At 43.6% G+C, this 21,375-nt stretch overlaps 1 protein-coding gene across 1 annotated transcript in view; it reads right to left on the minus strand.

Annotated features, from left to right (window-relative positions):
• The window catches only part of LOC106612130 (teneurin-2), an 87,568-nt gene that overhangs the window by 35,077 nt on the left and 31,116 nt on the right, over positions 1-21,375 (minus strand). The window contains exons 12-13 of the mRNA XM_045724181.1: positions 6,042-6,309; positions 3,410-3,553 (exon numbers count right to left, since the gene is read on the minus strand). Coding sequence (XP_045580137.1) covers positions 3,410-3,553; positions 6,042-6,309 — 412 coding nt within the window. The remainder of the gene's footprint in view (positions 1-3,409; positions 3,554-6,041; positions 6,310-21,375) is intronic.

Consider the following 21,375-nt stretch of genomic DNA (forward strand, 5'->3'; position numbering starts at 1 on the left):
GTCCAATAGGTTCACCACTGTACTAACCTGTCACACACTGAAGACCTAGGTCCAATAGTTTCACCTCTGAAGACCTAGGTCCAATAGGTTCACCACTGAAGACCTAGGTCCAATAGTTTCACCTCTGAAGACCTAGGTCCAATAGGTTCACCTCTGAAGACCTAGGTCCAATAGTTTCACCTCTGAAGACCTAGGTCCAATAGCTTCACCACTGTACTAGCCTGTCACACACTGAAGGCCTACGTCCAATATGTTCACCACTGTACTAACCTGTCACACACTGAAGACCTAGGTCCAATAGTTTTACTACAGTACTAACCTGTCACATACTGAACACCTAGGTCCAATATGTTCACTACTGAACTAACCTGTTAGGGCTAGGGGGCAGTATTGACACGGCTGGATAAAAAACATACCCGATTTAATCTGGTTACCACTCCTACCCAGTAACTAGAATATGCATATACTTATTACATATGGATAGAAAACACCCTAAATTTTCTAAAACTGTTTGAATGGTGTCTGTGAGTATAACAGAACTCAAATGGCAGGTCAAAACCTGAGAGATTCCTTTACAGGAAGTGGCCTGTCTGACCATTTCTTGAACTTCTTTTCCATCTCTATCATTTACTAAGGATCTCTGCTCTAACGTGACACTTCCCACGTCGTCCATAGGCGCTCAGAGCCCGGGAAAAAACAGAATGTCGTCATTCCAGCCCCAGGCTGAAACACATTATCGCCTTTCTCAAGTGGCCGATCAAGGGACACTGGGCTTAGGCGCGTGACCCGACCGCCCCCGCCTTTGGGATTTTTTCCTCTGTTTGCCGAAAAGGAGATTCCCTGTCGGAATATTATCGCTTTTCTACGAGAAAAATGGCGTAAAAATTGATTTTAAACAGCGGTTGACATGCTTCGAAGTACGGTAATGGAATATTTAGAATTTTATTGTCACGAATTGCGCCATGCGCGCGACACTTCTTTACTATTTCGGATAGTGTCTGGAACGCACAAACAAAACGCCGCTATTCGGATATAACGATGGATTATTTTGGACCAAACCAACATTTGTTATTGAAGTAGCAGTCCTGGGTGTGCATTCTGACGAAGACAACAAAAGGTAATCAAACTTTTATAATAGTAAATATGATTATGGTGAGTGCTAAACTTGCCGGGTGTCTAAATAGCGAGCCCGTGATGCCTGGGCTATGTACTTAGAATATTGCAAAATGTGCTTTCACCAAAAAGCTATTTTAAAATCGGACATATCGAGTGCATAGAGGAGGTCTGTATCTATAATTCTTAAAATAATTGTTATGCTTTTTGTGAACGTTTATCGTGAGTAATTTAGTAAAATGTTAGCGAATTCCCGGAAGTTTGCGGGGGTATGCTAGTTCTGAACGTCACATGCTAATGTAAAAGCTGGTTTTTGATATAAATATGAACTTGATTGAACAAAACATGCATGTATTGTATAACATAATGTCCTAGGGTTGTCATCTGATGAAGATCATCAAAGGTGAGTGCTGCATTTAGCTGTCTTCTGGGTTTTGGTGACATTATATGCTGGCTTGAAAAATGGGTGTCTGATTATTTCTGGCTTTGTACTCTGCTGACATAATCTAATGTTTTGCTTTCGTTGTAAAGCCTTTTTGAAATCGGACAGTGTGGTTAGATTAACGAGAGTCTTGTCTTTAAATAGCTGTAAAATAGTCATATGTTTGAGAAATTGAAGTAATAGGATTTTTAAGGTTTTGAAAATCGCGCCACAGGCTGCCAGTGGCTGTTACGTAGGTGGGACGCAAGCGTCCCACCTAGCCCATAGAGGCTAACCTGTCACACACTGAAGACCTAGATCCAATAGGTTCACTACTGTACTAACCTGTCACACACTGAAGACCTAGATCCAATAGGTTCACTACTGTACTAACCTGTCACACACTGAAGACCTAGATCCAATAGGTTCACCACTGAAGACCGAGGCCCAATAGGTTCACTACTCTACTAACCTGTTACACACTGAATGCCTAGGTTCAATAGTTGAACTCTCAACTTTCCACCAATTCCTTTCACTCTTCCCTACTAGCGTTAAGGAAATAAGTGAATGACAGTAATGTTATGAGTAAAGTAGGAATTCCAGGTTTCAATAGGCCATAAGATATTCATGTTTCAAGAAAGGAGTATATTTGGCATTTTACATTTTTTTTGTGCTTTTATGCGCTGACTGAAAGAAACTGATAATTATGAGTTGTTTAGGCTGTTGGCCTCGGCTGGTCTGGGTAAGAATTATGTGTCCTCACTGTCTGAGAGTGAGTCAAGACCGAGTCAAGACCGAGTAAAAATGTATCCGACACTGACACCGAGACCGAAACACCCTATGAGGTCTCGAAACTCATAGGGTGTCACAACCACGGGCCACGTGTAACCACGCCAGCCCAGGACCTCCACACCCGGCTTCACAACCATGGGCCACGTGTAACCACGCCAGCCCAGGACCTCCACATCTGGCTTCACAACCACGGGCCACGTGTAACCACGCCAGCCCAGGACCTCCACATCCGGCTTCACAACCTAGGGCCACGTGTAACCACGCCAGCCCAGGACCTCCACATCCGGCTTCACAACCACGGGCCACGTGTAACCACACCAGCCCAGGACCTCCACATCTGGCTTCACAACCACAGGACACGTGTAACCACGCCAGCCCAGGACCTCCACATCCGGCTTCACAACCACGGGCCACATGTAACCACACCAGCCTAGGACCTCCACATCCGGCATCACAACCACGGGCCACGTGTAACCACGCCAGCACAGGACCTCCACATCCGGCATCACAACCACAGGATACGTGTAACCACGCCAGCCCAGGACCTCCACATCCGGCTTCACAAGCACAGGCCACGTGTAACCACGCCAGCCCAGGACCTCCACATCCGGCTTCACAACCACGGGCCACGTGTAACCACGCCAGCACAGGACCTCCACATCCGGCATCACAACCACAGGATACGTGTAACCACGCCAGTCCAGGACCTCCACATCCGGCATCACAACCAAAGGCCACGTGTAACCACGCCAGCCCAGGACCTCCACATCCGGCTTCTTCACCTGCGGGATTGTCTGAGACCTGCCACTTGACAGCTGATGAAACTGAGGAGTATTTATTTCTGTAATAAAAAAAAGAATTCTGATTGGCTGGGCCTGGCTCTCCAGTGAGTGGGCCTGGCTCCCAATTGGGTGGGCCTATGCCCCTGCCCAGTCATATGAAATCCATAGATTAGGCCCTAATTAATTTATTGCAATTGACTGATTTCCTTATATGAACAGTAACTCAGTAAAACCGTTGAAATTGTTGCATGTTGCGTTTATATTTGTGTTCAGTGTACATGTACAGTATATTTAAACATACTGCTGCGTGTGTTGAGGATATGGTGTTTATCCAGAGACCAGCCTCCCAGATTAGAAGGGTCCAGTTCAAAGCCCTGCAGTACTACTGTCCTCTTCTCCCATTGGATCAGACTGGAACATGACTCATACTCATACCCCACCGACACTATGGAGAGAGAGCGAGGGGGAGAGAGGGGGGAGAAAGAGAGAGAGTGGGGAGAGAGGACAGGGAGGAGAGAGAGGGGGCAGAGAGGGGGAGGAGAGGGGGAGAGAGAGGGAGGAGAAAGAGAGAGAGAGAGGGGGAGAGGGAGGGGGAGAGAGAGGGGGAGAAAGAGGGGGGAGAAAGAGTGAGAGAGAGAGAGAGAGAGAGAGAGAGGTGGGGGGAGAAAGAGAGAGGGAGAGGAGAGGAGAGGGGGTGAGGAGAGGGGGGGAGAGAGATGGGGGAGTGATAAAGAGAGAGAGAGAGATGGGGAGAGAGCGAGAGGGGGCGAGAAAGAGAGAGAAAGAAAGAGGGGGAGAGGAGAGGGGAGAGAGAGGGGGGAGTGATAAAGAGAGAGATGGGGAGAGAGAGAAGGGGAGAGGAGAGAGAAAGAGAGAGGTGGGAGAAAGAGAGAGGGGGAGAAAGAGAGAGAGAGAGAGAGAGAGAGAGAGGTGGGGGGAGAAAGAGAGAGGGGGATAGGAGAGGGGGAGAGAGAGGGGGAGAGAGAGATGGGGAGTGATAAAGAGAGAGAGAGAGATGGGGAGAGAGCGAGAGGGGGCAAGAAAGAGAGAGAAAGAAAGAGGGGGAGAGGAGAGGGGGAGAGAGAGGGGGGGAGTGATAAAGAGAGAGAGATGGGGAGAGAGAGAAGGGGAGAGGAGAGAGAAATAGAGAGGTGGGAGAAAGAGAGAGGGGGAGAAAGAGAGAGAGAGTGAGAGGGGGAGAGGAGAGGGTGGAGAAAGAGAGAGAGAGGGGAGAGGGGGAGAGAGAGGGGGGAGAAAGAGAGCGAGAGAGGGGGAGTGATAAAGAGTGAGAGAGAGAGAGAGAGGGAGAAAGAGAGCGAGAGGGGGGAGTGATAAAGAGAGAGAGAGATGGGGAGAGAGAGAATGGGGGAGAGGAGAGAGAAAGAGAGGGGGAGAAAGAGAGAGGGGGAGAGAGACAGAGAGAGAGGGGGGAGAGGAGAGGGGGAGAAAGAGAGAGAGAGGGGGAGAGAGAAAAAGAGAGAGATAAAGAGAAAGAGTGGGAGAGAGGGGGGGGGAGGGGGAGAAATAAAGGAAAGTGGGAGTGAGAGAAAATATAGTTAATAAACAAAGTATTATGGAGACAAGCAACTCTTTAATGCTCAGGACAGACAACCAGACAGACAAACAGACAGACAGTAACAAAGTAAAGTGAGCTGCAGTTCCATGTATAATTGTTATATTTACAGCTATAGCTACCCAAGAGCTAATCCACATACAGTAAGTATCAGTCAAATGATGGTAGCACAGCTTGTACTCTTTAGCACCCCTGTCTAGACCAGAGCAGACCTGTCCAGACCAGAACTGTCCAGACCAGACCAGACCAGACCAGACCAGGACCTGTCCAGACCAGACCAGACCAGACCTGTCCAGACCAGACCAGACCCGACCTGTCCAGACCAGATCTGTCCAGACCAGACCTGACCTGTACAGACCAGACCAGACCAGACCTGTCCAGATCTGTCCAGACCTGACCTGTACAGACCAGACCAGACCTGTCCAGACCTTTCCAAACCTGTCCAGACCAGACCTGTTCAGACCTGTCCAGACCAAACCTGTCCAGACCTGTCCAGACCAAACCTGTCCAGACCTGTCCAGACCAGACCTGTCCAGACCTGTCCAGACCAGATCTGTCTAGACCAGACCTTTCCAGACCAGACCTGACCTGTCTAAACCTGTTCAGACCAGACCTGTCCAGACTAGACCTGTCCAGACCAGACCTGTCCAGACCAGACCTGTTCAGACCATACCTGTCCAAACCAGACCTGTCCAGACCAGACCTGTTCAGACCTGACCTGTTCAGACCAGACCTGTCCAGACTAGACCTGTCCAGACCAGACTTGTCCAGACCAGACCCTTTCTCCTCTGACCCCACTTACACCTCGTTAAGCCCATAACCCAATTAACATCGTGGGTGTTGGGTTCACTGTCCCAACAGGCAGTTCTGTGACAGATCAATTTCTCTCCCATTATGCAACAGTGTTGAAATGTTGTCATATCACCAACGCTTGATTAGCATAAACACACATATTAGTTGAAGGCAGCTAGCTGCTGTAGGGACTGCAAATATAGGTGCATTGTCCCCTTCAAAATATATCTATTCAAAGTAAAGTAACGTTGGTTATGTAATGAATCGGCTACATTGAGGCAATAGAGTGTGTGTGGCTGGTACACTCTTGTCTGTTCTAAGAGATGACAGACTTGACACTCTAAGCCCTGGGTGGCAGTTAAACTCTCCTCTCCTCCTGTCACTCAGACGTAACCGCGGCAGCCGTAACCGTGATGAAGGGTTATTAGCTGTCAAGCAGAGTTGGCAGTTAGTGAAGTGAGTTGGGGGCCTTGGCACCCTCAGAGCTATTACTGCTCACAGACAGACACACACGCACACACACACACACATATGCACGCACACACACACTCTGTCTATACACACTCACCGACAGCTTCCGACAGCCCGTAGACTCTCTGTCCATAGGCATCTGTTTTATCCCAAATGTAGGTGTAGGCCAGGTTGGGCGAGGCGTGGAACCACTTCTGGAAGAGATGTCCCTCCACAGCCACCATCAGATGGACTTTGAGCAGGCCCAGAGACACCACGGCTGGGGTCATGGTCACCTTCAGCAGGCTGCGGTAGCCCGACGTCCTGGAGCTCAGGTAGCACAGCTTCAGACTGGTCCCTGGAACATCTATCATCTCATGGAGCACCTGCAGAGAGGGAGAGAAGGATGAGAGGAGAGGAGAGGAGAGGAGAGGAGAGGAGAGGAGAGGAGAGGAGAGGAGAGGAGAGGAGAGGAGAGGAGAGGAGAGGAGAGGAGAGGAGAGGAAAGAGCTTTAGACCGGTGCCTGGAACACCTATCATTTCATGGAGCACCAGGAGAGAGAGAGAGAAAAAGCTTATTCTACTTTCCCCAACGCACAAGTGGTAATCTCCACCCTGCTACCATGAAAAGACTTCCACCCTGCTACCAGACAGTGGGTAAACGCAAGTATTTCCTGTGACTGTGCCTCAAAACCAAATGTTTTCCTGGGCCACCACTCCACCCTGGACTTGATCAGCCTTTATGACCAGGTCCACCTATACAAGGCAGCAATGCCCATCTTCGCCCGGACGCTAAAGGACATCACTCTCAAACGCAGCCCCAACACTTCACACAGGAGCAACAGATCAATAGACACACTGCCCAGACCAGCGAGACACACTGTTTTTGTTACGTGTTTGTTTGGTCTTCGTCCCCGTGCCTTTACACGGCACGCCGTAATTTGGGCTGAATAAAAAACCCTATTATGCATTCCTGCGCCTGTCTCCCGAATCCATTTATACCAACGTGACATGAAGGCGTAAACTTGGCAGTAGAAATTCTTAACTGTATATTTGACCTCTCAGCTTCCCTATCAAATCTAAAAATTTCAAACAGAAAACCGAAGAAAATGAACAACAATGACAAATGGTTTGATGAAGAATGCAAAAATCTAAGAAAGAAATTGAGAAACCTGTCCAACCAAAAACATAGAGACCTAGAAAGCCTGTGTCTACGCCTTTACTATGGTGAATCACTAAAACAATACAGAAATACACAATGGAAAAAGAAGGAACAGCACATCAGAAGTCAGCTCAATGTAAGTGAAGAATCCATAGACTCAAACCACTTCTGGGAAAATTGGAAAAACACTAATCAAACAACAACACAAAGAATTATCTATGCGAAATGGAGATGTATGGGTAAACCACTTTTCTAATATTTTTGGCTCTATAACAAAGAACAAAGAGCAAAGCATATACATGATGAAATACAAATCTTAGAATCAACTATTAAAGACTACCAGAACCCACTACCAGAACCCAACTACAGGACAAAATAAAAACCCTCCAATCCAAAAAGGCCTGTGGTGTTGATGGTATCCTCAATGAAATGATAAAATATACAAATTCCAGTTGGTTATACTAAAACTCTTTAACATCATTCTTAGCTCTGGCATCTTCCCCAATATTTGGAACCAAGGGCTGATCACCCCAATCCACAAAAGTGGAGACAAATTTGACACCAATAACTACCGTGGGATATGCGTCAACAGTAACCTTGGGGAAAATCCTCTGCATTATCATTAACAGCAGACTTGTACATTTCCTCAGTAAAAACAATGTACTGAGCAAAAGTCAAATTGGCTTTTTAACAAATTATCGTACAACAGACCAAGTATTCAACCTGCACACCCTAATTGACAAACAAACATACCAAAACAAAGGCAAAGTCTTCACATGCTTTGTTGATTTAAAAAAAGCCTTTGACTCAATTTGGCATGAGGGTCTTCTATACAAATTGATGGAAAGTGGTGTTGGGGGAAAAACACACGACATTATAAAATTCATGAACACAAACAACAAGTGTGTGGTTAAAATTGGCAAAAAACACATTTCTTTCTACAGGGCCGTGGGGTGAGACAGGGATGCAGCTTAAGCCCCACCCTCTTCAACATATATATCAGTGAATTGGCAAGGGCACTAGAACAGTCTGCAGCACCCGACCTCACCCTACTAGAATCTGAAGTCAAATGTTTACTATTTGCTGATGATCTGGTGCTTCTGTCACCAACCAAGGAGGACCTACAGCAGCACCTATATCATCTGCACAGATTCTGCCAGACCTGGCCCCTGACAGTAAATCTCAGTATGACCATAATAATGGTGTTCCAAAAAAGGTCCAGTTGCCAGGACCACAAATACAAATTCCATCTACACACCGTTGCCCTAGAGCACACACACAACTATACATACAGTGGTTCCTCCTTTAAAAGTTGTGATCTGGCACCGCAGGACTTAGAATTACCCTATGTCACGGCTTCATTGCTACAGACCACCACAAGAGGGAGTTTGAGCACTCATTATGCATTTGGGTCCCAAGGTTTTTATATGACCAATCATATCGAGTGGTTCTAATGACGAATTTTGACACGTTCTTCAACAAAGATGGCTGACAAAACATTACGGTGGAACCAAATGTAAGTAGTTGTAACGTCATAACGAGTCAAGTGTAACCGTGTAGGTTCCGTCCCTCTCTTCGCCCCAACCTGGGCTCGAACCAGGGACCCTTGCACACATCAACAACTGACACCCACGAAGCATCGTTACCCATCACGCCACAACCCTACTTCAAGTCTCAGAGCGAGTGACGTCACTGATTGAAACGCTGCGCACCACCGCTAACCAACTAGCCATTTCACATCGGTTACACAAGCAAAACATTTGCAATTGAGATTAATGTGTTAGTTAATGTAGAGACAAACGTTTGTGCATATTTTTTTGTCATAAAGTTAATTTACGAAAATCGCTACTTAGCAAGTTATCTGACTAGCTAACATTAGCCAGCTAGCTAGTGTTAGGAGAATTAATTTGTAATTTGTGTTGTTTAATGTTTTAGGGACTCTTGAGAAAACCAGCAAACCAGGCTGTCGTCTTGTGAAACAGTGGATGTAAAGAATCTAGCTAGCTAAAGCATTTACTGCAAATTGAATGTACAATTGTGTAAGCTTGCCTTGCAATGCAGCTGGAGTAATATAGCTAGCTAACTATTTATTTGCTTATTGTGTAGTGGAAGATAAAAATAACTGTATGCCTTTATTGTGCCAAGGATGCAAGTCCTATGCACTATAGTTATTACCATGCATGAGATCCCCACATTGTAGCCTGTACATTGAATATATTCACTGATCATGTACTGTAGTTATTACCATGCATGATATCCCCACATTGTAGCCTGTAAATTGAATATATTCACTGATCATGTACTGTAGTTATTACCATGCATGATATCCCCACATTGTAGCCTGTGCATTGAATATATTCACTGATCATGTACTGTAGTTATTACCATGCATGAGATCCCCACATTGTAGCCTGTGCATTGAATATATTCACTGATCATGTACTCTTCCTTGGCAAATAAAGGTGCGGTTCAGGTATGAATCTCTGAGACATTATTTTTCAGTCATATCAAACTCCATTATTTGAATGATGCTGTGTCTGCATGTATGTATTACAATTATACACTTGAACTGTGTTTACCACTCCTGCTCCTGGGACATCAATGATTATACATTGTAACTATTCAATAGACTAGAAACATGATTGATTTGTAATTCATATATACAGAAACAAAAACTATGCATATTTAACTCCCTTTATCTGCATTAATCTGAGGACACAGGATATTATTTCAATGAGATACTTCATTTCAACCAGTGGAGAATGTGAAACGCTTTATTGAAAGAAGTTCATTATCCAGGTGTTCTAAATACATAAATGCATTATAATTATGCTAATTGTTAATATTATAAATACAAGTTCAATCTGTACTTCAATGCACATATTGTGTGCATTATAAAATGAGGAAGAAAGACAAGGTGTGGAGAGAGGTGTAGAAGACAGAAAGGGAAAGAGGTAAGAACAGCGACAGACAGCATATGATTCATGAATTACAGTGCTACCCTAATATTTTCTCAGTTCATCACAATCGCGGTGTCTCCTAACCAGCCTTGGGCCCCCGGTTGGCCCAAAGGTTATCTTAAGAGTGGGTGAGGTGGCGTTGACGGGACTGGCTTCCTCTCTCACATCAAAACATACCTTCAGATGAGAGACAGATGGATAGAGAGAGTGCATGATTAAGCCTTGTTTTTTATGTTCTAACACGGTCAGTCATCATAATCAGGAGGTGAAATGCAAAACTGGCCTTGGATCATTAACTCTGGGACTACTACATCTCTGTCTGTATTTCAATGTAAAGTATCTCTTTAATAATACTTCCTGTTGACCCGACCAAGTAACATCTCACCTATGATCATGCTGTGCCCTCTGTATCAGCCAGTTCAGATGCGGGAGTGGTTCACCAAAACAGCTGATATAACCTAGAGGATTTAGGGAGAAGGAGAAGAGGGATGAAGTGAAGGAGAGAGACTGTTATTGTGTGTGTGTGGTCTCACCTGGTGTCCACACTAAGTGGCTACAGAGTACTTTATGCTGAAAAACAGACATTTGAGGACAAACAATAGAAGATAATGTCAATAGAAGATACTGTATGTGACGCAGACACCTATCGGAGTGTACCTGAAACATTTAAATATAGAGGGCTATGTGTCTCACCACTTGGTTATTGCAAGGCTAACCCCCAGGGAAATCATGACTTGGCAGCAACAGATAGTCCAGTGAAAATGGCTGTGTTTATGTTGTGTAAATCTGAAAATTAGCAGCTGACATCTTAAGGGTTTTTTAATTAATGCATGTGAGACAGGTTCCGTGTACAACAAGACAGGCAGAGTTGGAGAAAAAGAACTCAGAACAGTTTAATTACCTCTGGTTATGAACACTTTTGCCAGCAATAAAGCTTCCACGGCCTGTTCCTCGGACAGTGAACATCTGGCTATATCTACATTTTCGACCCATTGATCAGCTCGCTCTCTGAAAGTAAAGAAAACAGCTTATTTTTTTAAAGATATGAAAACAATAACTAAGCTATGACCGTTCAATCTAAAGCAGCAGATGCCACTTTTAGGATACGTCAATACAGCCCAGTGCTGCTTACCTGAGATGCCATCTTCGTAGGTGTCCGCTTTGACTTCCTTTGTGTCGGAAAGAAGTTGCTTTCAGAACAATTATTTTTGATTGAAAATAAAGAAGGTTTTGCTCTCGACAAAAATACACAAATGTACCTCCATAGCATATAACAATTTGCCTGTGAATAACCACACCTTCATACAAACGAAGATGCTGCCATATCCTGCCAGCACGCCCACAAGCGAACCACTCAGGAGCAGAATGATGACACGTGGAATGGGAAAGGAATGAGATGGGAACAACAATTTGTTGCAGGTTGGGGAGCGGGGCTAATAGCTGAACAATAGACTATTCAACCTTTACTAAAGGATAGTCTAATAGCCGAGCTAGGTGTGGAAAACCCCCCTCCTATCACAGACCAGGTTTGCCCTAACGACCAAGGGGTAGCTTGCTACTCAATGTAATAAAGTAATGACTTTTCAAATACGTTACCTTACACGTTATGTTGGCTGACAATTTGTTAGCTACGCTGTCCTTACGAATAACATATCATTACAGCAGTATGTACCGGTATGTTAGCTAGCTACCAACGTTAGTTGGCTACTTATACATCAAACTTGCCAGTGTATTAACTATAGGCTATCTAACTACCCAACGTTTATTGACTTGATTATTCCCGTCATTCTTAGCTTAGCTAAATGGAATAGACGTTGTGCTTTCTCAATTGACATTCAGGTGCTTTTCGTAAATTCGCTCTGGCTATCTATAGGCTGGACAATAGAACGAGTCAGAATTCAGCCAAGGCTGAAAAACGGCTTAAGAACGTTGGATAAACTGGAACACTAGCATGAGCCCATAGCAAATGAATGGAATTGAACGTTCACAGACCCTGTTTTGACTTTTTTTGTGATGCTTAGAATTCCATAAAAAATGTAGCCCTTTTTATTTACCACTACAATCTGTTCGTCGGACGAAACTGGAAAAAACAACTTGTGTAGAAAGTAAACATCCGCACCTCGATGGTGCTTATGTCTGCGTAATGAAAAAGTAGGGAAAAAATTACAACTTCGGACTATTTCTGTTCTAGCAATCGATGACAAATGCCTCTCCATTAGAAAACAATGGGGGTAGCTCAGCGTTCCAAGGGCAAAAAGTATTTTGGGGCTAGCATTTGATGACAACCGAGCTAGCTGCCCAGGCTTACATAATTAGAAAGAGGAGATTCTCATAATTAAAATGGCGTCTGACTTGAAAAAAATCAAAATATACACATTGCGAGATATTTTGCGAAATAGAAAGACATGCCTATATTTCCCCCATAGGAAACAATGGGAAGACCGCAGAGTTCCAATATTATTTTTGTTGTTTACATTTTAACTATTCTGCTAAAAAAAATAAAGGGAACACTAAAATAACACATCCTAATGGCAGTCAGGCTACCTCTGGCGAGCACATGGAGGGCTGTGCGGCCCCCCAAAGAAATGCCACCCCACACCATGACTGACCCACCGCCAAACTGGTCATGCTGGAGGATGTTGCAGGCAGCAGAACGTTCTCCACGGCGTCTCCAGACTCTGTCACGTCTGTCACATGTGCTCAGTGTGAACCTGCTTTCATCTGTGAAGAGCACAGGGCGCCAGTGGCGAATTTGCCAATCTTGGTGTTCTCTGGCAAATGCCAAACGTCCTGCACGGTGTTGGGCTGTAAGCACAACCCCCACATGTGGACGCGGGCCCTCATACCACCCTCATGGAGTCTGTTTCTGACCGTTTGAGCAGACACATGCACATTTGTGGCCTGCTGGAGGTCATTTTGCAGGGCTCTGGCAGTGCTCCTCCTGCTCCTCCTTGCACAAAGGCGGAGGTAGCGGTCCTGCTGCTGGGTTGTTGCCCTCCTACGGCCTCCTCCACATCTCCTGATGTACTGGCCTGTCTCCTGGTAGCGCCTCCATGCTCTGGACACTACGCTGACAGACACAGCAAACCTTCTTGCCACAGCTCGCATTGATGTGCCATCCTGGGTGAGCTGCACTACCTGAGCCACTTGTGTGGGTTGTAGACTCCGTCTCATGCTACCACTAGAGTGAAAGCACCGCCAGTATTCAAAAGTGACCAAAACATCAGCCAGGAAGCATAGGAACTGAGAAGTGGTCTGTGGTCACCACCTGCAGAACCACTCCTTTATTGGGTGTGTCTTGCTAATTGCCTATAATTTCCACCTGTTGTCTATTCCATTTGCACAACAGCATGTGAAATTTATTGTCAATCAGTGTTGCTTCCTAAGTGAACAGTTTGATTTCACAGAAGTGTGATTGACTTGGAGTTACATTGTGTTGTTTAAGTGTTCTCTTTATTTTTTTGAGCAGTGTATAAAACAACGTGAGCAGGTCTCATTGCCAACAATAGCGAAGCAGGCATTGTGACTTTGAACAATAAACTGGGAATAGAACGTTTGGAAGGCGAGTTGGTGCCACGGGGCTCAATAGAGCTAAAGGGAGCTGGCAGGGTGAAAAATGCACTAAAATAAGGTCTGTTTTTTCGCGATTACTTCAAAACGACAGTAAGAAACTGGGAAATATGGTCATATTATGAAACTGGGCTCCACGGCGGATGTAATGAACTAGTTATCAGAAAATAACGTTGCTAAAAATGAAATGTGTCCAGCTTACTACCTACATGGATTTCAGAGCACTCTCGTCTGAGTGTACCAGAGTGCAGAATAATTACTTTACGAGTGCTCAACACCTGTTGAATATGCCCGGTGTCAGTAAACGTCGGAAGAAAAGCCTAATTAAATTGTTTCCAGCAGCACATTTACAGTCACCAACGCTCTGGTTAACAAGAAAACTGACTTACCAGCTCTGCTAGGGCGAGTAAAATGGTCAGAGTGGTCTCATTTGTGTCTGGAAGTAGCTAGCCAACGTCAGCTTGGGTGCCTGACTGCCGTTGTAAGGCCAGAACGCTCAAATCAACCCTAATCCTCGGCCCAAATGTCCAGTGTGCACTCCGTGAGTGAAACGGTCTGAATTTACAAACTGACAATGCTCTGAATTTATGAGCATCATGTTGTACAGATCCATATTTTCAGTTCCATCCTAACAGAAACCCAGAGGGTTTTTCATATTTCATGGAGTAGAAACACCATAATATTAATCAAATTAATTAAGCAAGTACCAGTCAAAAGTTTGGACACACCTACTCATTCCAGGATTTTTCTTTATTTTTACTATTTTCTACATTGTAGAATAATAGTGAAGACATCACAACTATGAAATAACACCGGTCTCCTGCGTGCCCTGCATTCTGTAGTACCGACATGGCCTCCTCTCCCTTATGTAAGGAATTATGCACTTTTCCATGTTTACTACAGTATGTATTGTAGACTGCACAGTAGCCTAATAAACAAATAACCACATTTCGTTAATAAAATAAAGATAAAAAATACTTTTTCAAAATGCAGATGTTGATTTAGTTATGGATTATGGAATAAAAATCACTGATTTACAGAAATATTGGAACAAAGTTGTCTAATGAAGGCAAACAATTTAGAATCCTCCAATCCTGTAGGCTACTCCCGACAATCACGTTGTACAGTGCCATATTTTCCATTCCATTTTTTGTTTTTCTCTGAATGGAAACACCATAATATTAATGAAATGAATTAAGCCAAATTTCTTAAAATCAATCCCATATACTATGATATTACAAAGAAGGTTTTAAATTCTCTGTTAATGCCAATATGGAATACTATCAAATGCTTCTTGAAGATGCCCTCTGGTGGTAAAACTAGCAATGACTTGCAGTAACAGAAGAAATGGCTGTGTCACGTCCTGACCAGTAAAGGGGTTATTTGTTCTTATAGGTTGTCAGGACGTGGCAGGGGGTATTTGTTTTATGTGGTTCAGGGTGTGTTTGTGTATGTGTTCATGTGGAGGGGGTATTTGGTTTATATGGTTCGGGGTGGTTGTGTATGTAGAGGGGTATTTGATTTATGTATTCCGGGGTTTTTGGGTTATCGTTCTATGTTAGTTTATTTCTATGTTCTGTCTAGGCGTTTGTATTTCTATGTTTTGGTAATGGGGATTGGGGCCTTCAATTGGAGGCAGCTGTCTATCGTTGCCTCTGATTGAAGGTCCTATATTTAGGAGTGTGTTTGTTTTGGGAATTGTGGGAGATTGTTTCTTGTTTAGCTGTGTGCCTGATGAGACTGTCCAGTTCGTTTGTTTTTTTTGTATATGTTGTTTGTGTTTTCCTTCTTCACTAAATGAAAAGAAGATGAGTATACATTTTCCCGCTGTGTTTTGGTCTACACCCTACGACACCCGTGACAGGCTGAGAATTAAATGACGTGCCACAGAATGCTGCAGCAGCACGCAAAGTGTGCCGCAGTATAACGCAACTTTTAAAGGAGGAACCACTGTATCTTGGCCTAAACATCAGCGCCACAGGTAACTTCCACAAAGCTGTGAACGATCTGAGAGACAAGGCAAGAAGGGCATTCTATGCTGTTAGGTTCTAATTTTGAGAAAATAACTCATGGGCACGAGAGAATAGGGTGACCAGATGTCCCCGTTTTCCGGGGACAGTCCCCATTTTTGGTGGCCTGTCCCCGGCTGGAGCTGTCCCCGGAAATGTCTCAGTTTTTAACTGTGCGTTAAAAACAGACCACAAAGTGAAATATTTTAATTGGCAAGAAAGACCGGGCAGCAGAACCTATCCGGTTGACGTCTCAATCACGTTAGGCCAACAGAGGGGGCTGCTTGCTATAGCATTCACTCTTCTTCTACTAACTACTTGCTCGCGCTAGTTTTAGAGAAAACTGCTGTGGAAAACTTGGCCAGAAGCTAGCAAGTGTCAAGTGAATCCACAACATCACCACAAACTTATTTCCAAGCCAGGTAAGTTACAATCGTTTGAGATACTATCTTGTGGTGTTATAATGTCACAATTTATTATATAGATGGATGATCTGCTCTATAAGGTTTTAAATAGGTCATGCTAGCTAACGTTAGCTATGTAGACTAAGTTAGCTAGCTACTGTTATGGTAGCTAGGTTAAAAAACATTCACATGTAAACATGCAGTGGACGGGCTATTTTGAAAATAAGATTATATTAAATGAATGCACAATTAATTACGAGAATATTTTTTGTAGATTCCAATTTTAATGCTTTGGCATTATAATAAGTAGTGTGAAAATATATTTAGAAATGTTCATGGGTAACATTAGTAGTGGAGAGGAAGGCTGGAGGAAGACTGGATAGGAAGAAGAGTGAAGGGGATAGAGGAGGAAAGGTGATTACAGAGCCTGTCAATTTATTATTCCAAACAATGTTTTTGAGATAAAATACAAAAATGAGGCAAGCAATGGGAATCTGTTAATCAAAGTATTTTATCTATTAGTATACTATTTATTAATACAGATTGGAGAGGAAGGAGAAGGAAAAATTAAGGGAGTAAAAAGAGTGAAGCAAGGAGAGTGTAGAAGAGTTAGGTGGAAAGGTGAAGAGAACGAAGATGAGTGAAGAAAAAGTTAAGAGAGTAAGAAGAGTGACACGGAGAGTGAAGAAGAGCAGTCAGAGGAGGTACAATGACTCTTTCCAAGAAACGGAAATGCACTTTTTATGAAAAACATGATGAGAGAATTTCCATTTATATGCTCAGGTCAAGACGATAGAATGGTTCACTGCACCCTTTGTAATTCCTCTCTTTCAATTGGCAGTCGGAGAAGAACGGCAGTGGTAGAACATCAGCAGACGAAAAAGCATAAAGCCTCTCTGATTGCCCGTGTTGGTATGCACTCTGTCACCACATTCTTCAAGAAGGTAGAGCCTTCCCAGGAAGAATATGGTTTAGCTGTGCAGGAGGCGGTCTTTGCATACCACACTATGCGACACAATCATAGTTACAGATCTATGGACTGCACAGCACAACTGACACATAAGCTTTATGAGCCAAAGTTTACATGTGCTAAGACAAAATGTGAAGACATAGTGAGTAACGTGGTAGCACCATGGGCTAGGACAAAATGTGAAGACATAGTGAGTAATGTGTTAGCACCATGGGCTAGGACAAAATGTGAAGACATAGTGAGTAACGTGTTAGCACCATGGGCTAGGACAAAATGTGAAGACATAGTGAGTAACGTGTTAGCACCATGGGCTAGGACAAAATGTGAAGACATAGTGAGTAACGTGTTAGCACCATGGGCTAGGACAAGATGTGAAGACATAGTGAGTAACCTGTTAGCACAATGGGCTAGGACAAAATGTGAAGACATAGTGAGTAACGTGTTAGCACAATGGGCTAGGACAAGATGTGAAGACATAGTGAGTAGCGTGTTAGCACAATGGGCTAGGACAAAATGTGAAGACATAGTGAGTAACGTGTTAGCACAATGGGCTAGGACAAGATGTGAAGACATAGTGAGTAGCGTGTTAGCACCATGGGCTAGGACAAAATGTGAAGACATAGTGAGTAACGTGTTAGCACCATGGGCTAGGACAAAATGTGAAGACATAGTGAGCAACGTGTTAGCACCATGGGCTAGGACAAAATGTGAAGACATAGTGAGTAACGTGTTAGCACCATGGGCTAGGACAAAATGTGAAGACATAGTGAGTAACGTGTTAGCACCATGGGCTAGGACAAAATGCGACGCCATAGTGAGTAACATGTTAGCACCATGGGTAACTACTTTGGTAACACAGGACCTAGACTAGGTTGAATTTGTGTCCCTGTCCATTGATGCGTCCAAACATGGACATGTAAAGCTGCTGCCAATAGTAGTCAGATATTGTAAGATATATGATGGCAGCACATCTGTGGAAACAAAACTGCTTGATTTTGTTGAATTGAAAGGAGAAACAGCAGAGGAGATTTCAGCTGAGGTCCTGGTGGTCATCCAAAAATGTAACCTGGACAACATTCTCTGCCGACAACAAATACCAACTTTGGAGGACTGAATAGGCTGGGGTGGGTCAATGTCCATACCAAAGTTAAAAATGCTCTGCAGCGGGAGGTGATTGGCTTAGGTTGTCCTGCCCACATCATTCATAACACGGCCAGAACAGCTTTGGATATGATGTTGAGTACCTGCTCACAAAGATATTTTCATATTTTCACCGTCAGAGTAGATAGACTGAAGAGCTTTTGTGAGTTTGTTGGCCAGTAGTACCATAACATTTTAGGACACAGCAATGTTCGCTAGCTGTCCATGCTCCCTGCTCTAGAAATGGTGTTGAAAATGTATGTGCCATTAAAATCCTTTTTACTTTCTGAAGATAAATGCCCTGTTGTCCTGCGAACAATGTTTGAAGATCCACTGACTGAACTTTGGCCTTTGTCCATGGAAACCTGACGTATTCAGTGACACGATCAAGATGCTTGAAGGCCAGGACCGCTGTGCTGTAGAGTCAGCTGCAATTCTGAGAAACGTTGAGGCAAAATTGACTGCAAGACGTGATGACAACTTTATTCCAGTTTTGGTCAGAGGACTTCTGAGAGAGCTAGAGGAAAATGGAGCCATGTCTAAAGAGAGCTTTCTCAAAACATCCCAATCATTCTTCACTATGGCTGTGAACTACTTGCAAGCATAGGGAAAGCACACAGATAATCTAAAAGATTTACATTGTCTCCTTTTAAAAAGGCAACCTCAGCGTGAAGAGATCCAGAAGGCAGCAGCCACACTGCAGGAAAAATGCCCCAATGTGACCATCAATGAGGATGCATTGTTTGACGAGGTTACTGGCCTGCAAGAGTTCCTAAAGGGGGATCGCTTGAAGAATGGAAAACATCTGAGACACCGCTTAGTCAGAGATGGAGCACGGTGGTTACCCACTTCAAAGATAATGACATCCTACACACTAACCTGGCTAGATTAGCGTCTGTTGTCATGTGCTTACCTGGAAGTAATGCACCAGTCGAGAGAATGTTCTCCCAAATGAATGATCTATGGACAGCAGCAAGAAATAGGTTCACTGTTCTTACCATCAAGGCCATGCTTATTGTGAAGACAAACTTCAACCTCCCCTGCCAGGAGTTCATGGAAAAGCTGGCCAAAGACAGAGCAATCCTGAAGAAAATACATTCTTCTGAGAAATATACAGATTAGGTTGGTACAAGTATATTATGTAGTTACCAACCTCATCAGCATCTTATTTCTTTATTATGTTGTTAAGTATTTCACATATACTATTGTCTCTGTTTTTTCAATTTTGCTCATGTTCTCTTCTGCTCTTATTCTACCAGGACCACTGAATGGCTGTTCAGATCGGACAGTTCTGTCTTGTCTGTAGTGTTTCTGTAATATAGTTGTTTTCTCTATCACAGTGAGCCTGTTAGACTAAATACATGAAACCGGAATTGTCCCCCTTTTTTATTTCATGGATAATAACATTGGATATTTTAATGATATATTGACCTCCGAACTGGAAATGTCCCCAGTTTTCATTTCAGAAATCTGGTCACCTTACTAGAGAAGCTTAACCTGTTAGGGCTAGGGGGCAGTATTGACACGGCCGGATAAAAAATGTACCCGATTTAATCTGGTTACTACTCCTGCCCAGTAACTAGAATATGCATATAATTATTGGCTTTGGATAGAAAACACCCTAAAGTTTCTAAAACTGTTTGAATGGTGTCTGTGAGTATAACAGAACTCATATGGCAGGCAAAAACCTGAGAAGATTCCAAACAGGAAGCGCCCTCTCTGACAAGTTGTTGTTCATCTTGGCTCTTTTTATTGAAGACTGAGGATCTTTGCCGTAACGTGACACTTCCTATGGCTCCCATAGGCTCTCAGAACCCGGGAAAAAGCTGAATGATATCGAGGCAGCCTCTGGCTGAAACACATTATCGCGTTTGGATAGTGGCTGGTCAGAGTACTCTGAGACTCACGCTCGTGCACGAGGGCACGAGATGTATTTATTTTCTCTCTCTTTGTACGTATATAGGCTTTTTCGGTCGGAATATTATCGCTTTTTTATGAGAAAAATTGCATAAAAATTTATTTTAAACAGCGGTTGACATGCTTCGAAGTACGGTAATGGAATATTTAGATTTTTTTTTGTCACGAAATGCGCCATGCTCGTCACCCTTATTTACCCTTTCGGATAGTGTCTTGAACGCACGAACAAAACGCCACTATTTGGATATAACAATGGATTATTTGGGACCAAACCAACATTTGTTATTGAAGTAGAAGTCCTGGGAGTGCATTCTGACGAAGAACAGCAAAGGTAATAACATTTTTCTTATAGTAAATCTGACTTTGGTGAGTGCTAAACTTGCTGGGTGTCTAAATAGCTAGCCCTGTGATGCCGGGCTATCTACTGAGAATATTGCAAAATGTGCTTTCACCGAAAAGCTATTTTAAAATCGGACATATCGAGTGCATAGAGGAGTTCTGTATCTATAATTCTTAAAATAATTGTTATGTTTTTTGTGAACGTTTATCGTGAGTAATTTAGTAAATTCACCGGCAGTGTTCGGTGGGAATGCTAGTCACATGCTAGTCACATGCTAATGTAAAAAGCTGGTTTTTGATATAAATATGAACTTGATTGGACAAAACATGCATGTATTGTATAACATAATGTCCTAGGATTGTCATCCGATGAAGATCATCAAAGGTTTGTGCTGCATTTAGCTGTGGTTTGGGTTTATGTGACATTATATGCTAGCTTGAAAAATGGGTGTCTGATTATTTCTGGCTGGGTACTCTGCTGACATAATCTAATGTGTTGCTTTCGTTGTAAAGCCTTTTTGAAATCGGACAGTGTGGTTAGATTACCGAGAGTCTTGTCTTTAAAATGGTGTAAAATAGTCATATGTTTGAGAAATTGAAGTAATAGCATTTCTAAGGTATTTGATTAACGCGCCACGGGATTACACTGGCTGTTGAGTAGGTGGGACGCAAGCGTCCCACCTAGCCCATAGAAGTTAACCAAGTTTAATTCTTCCCAACGGGTCGATACAGCTGTAATTCAGACACAGACATGGCTTCCCCCGTGCTGGTGGAGTCTCCTCCTTATCGCTAAACATTGCATCATTCTTGCTAAGCAGGGAACTAAGTGATATGAGCCTTCAACGGTTCCTCCCCTTATCAGTTGTCACATGCGATTGTTTTCCCTGCACTCAGCCCTTCCCAAACTTCATTATGGCATCTCTCATGTCTATTTTGTAACTGATGTTCCTATACTTCTGAGTATAACAATGTTCCAAGTCT

The sequence above is a fragment of the Salmo salar genome, chromosome ssa09 (genome assembly GCF_905237065.1).
Source record: "Salmo salar chromosome ssa09, Ssal_v3.1, whole genome shotgun sequence".
Taxonomy (NCBI): Eukaryota; Metazoa; Chordata; class Actinopteri; order Salmoniformes; family Salmonidae; genus Salmo; species Salmo salar.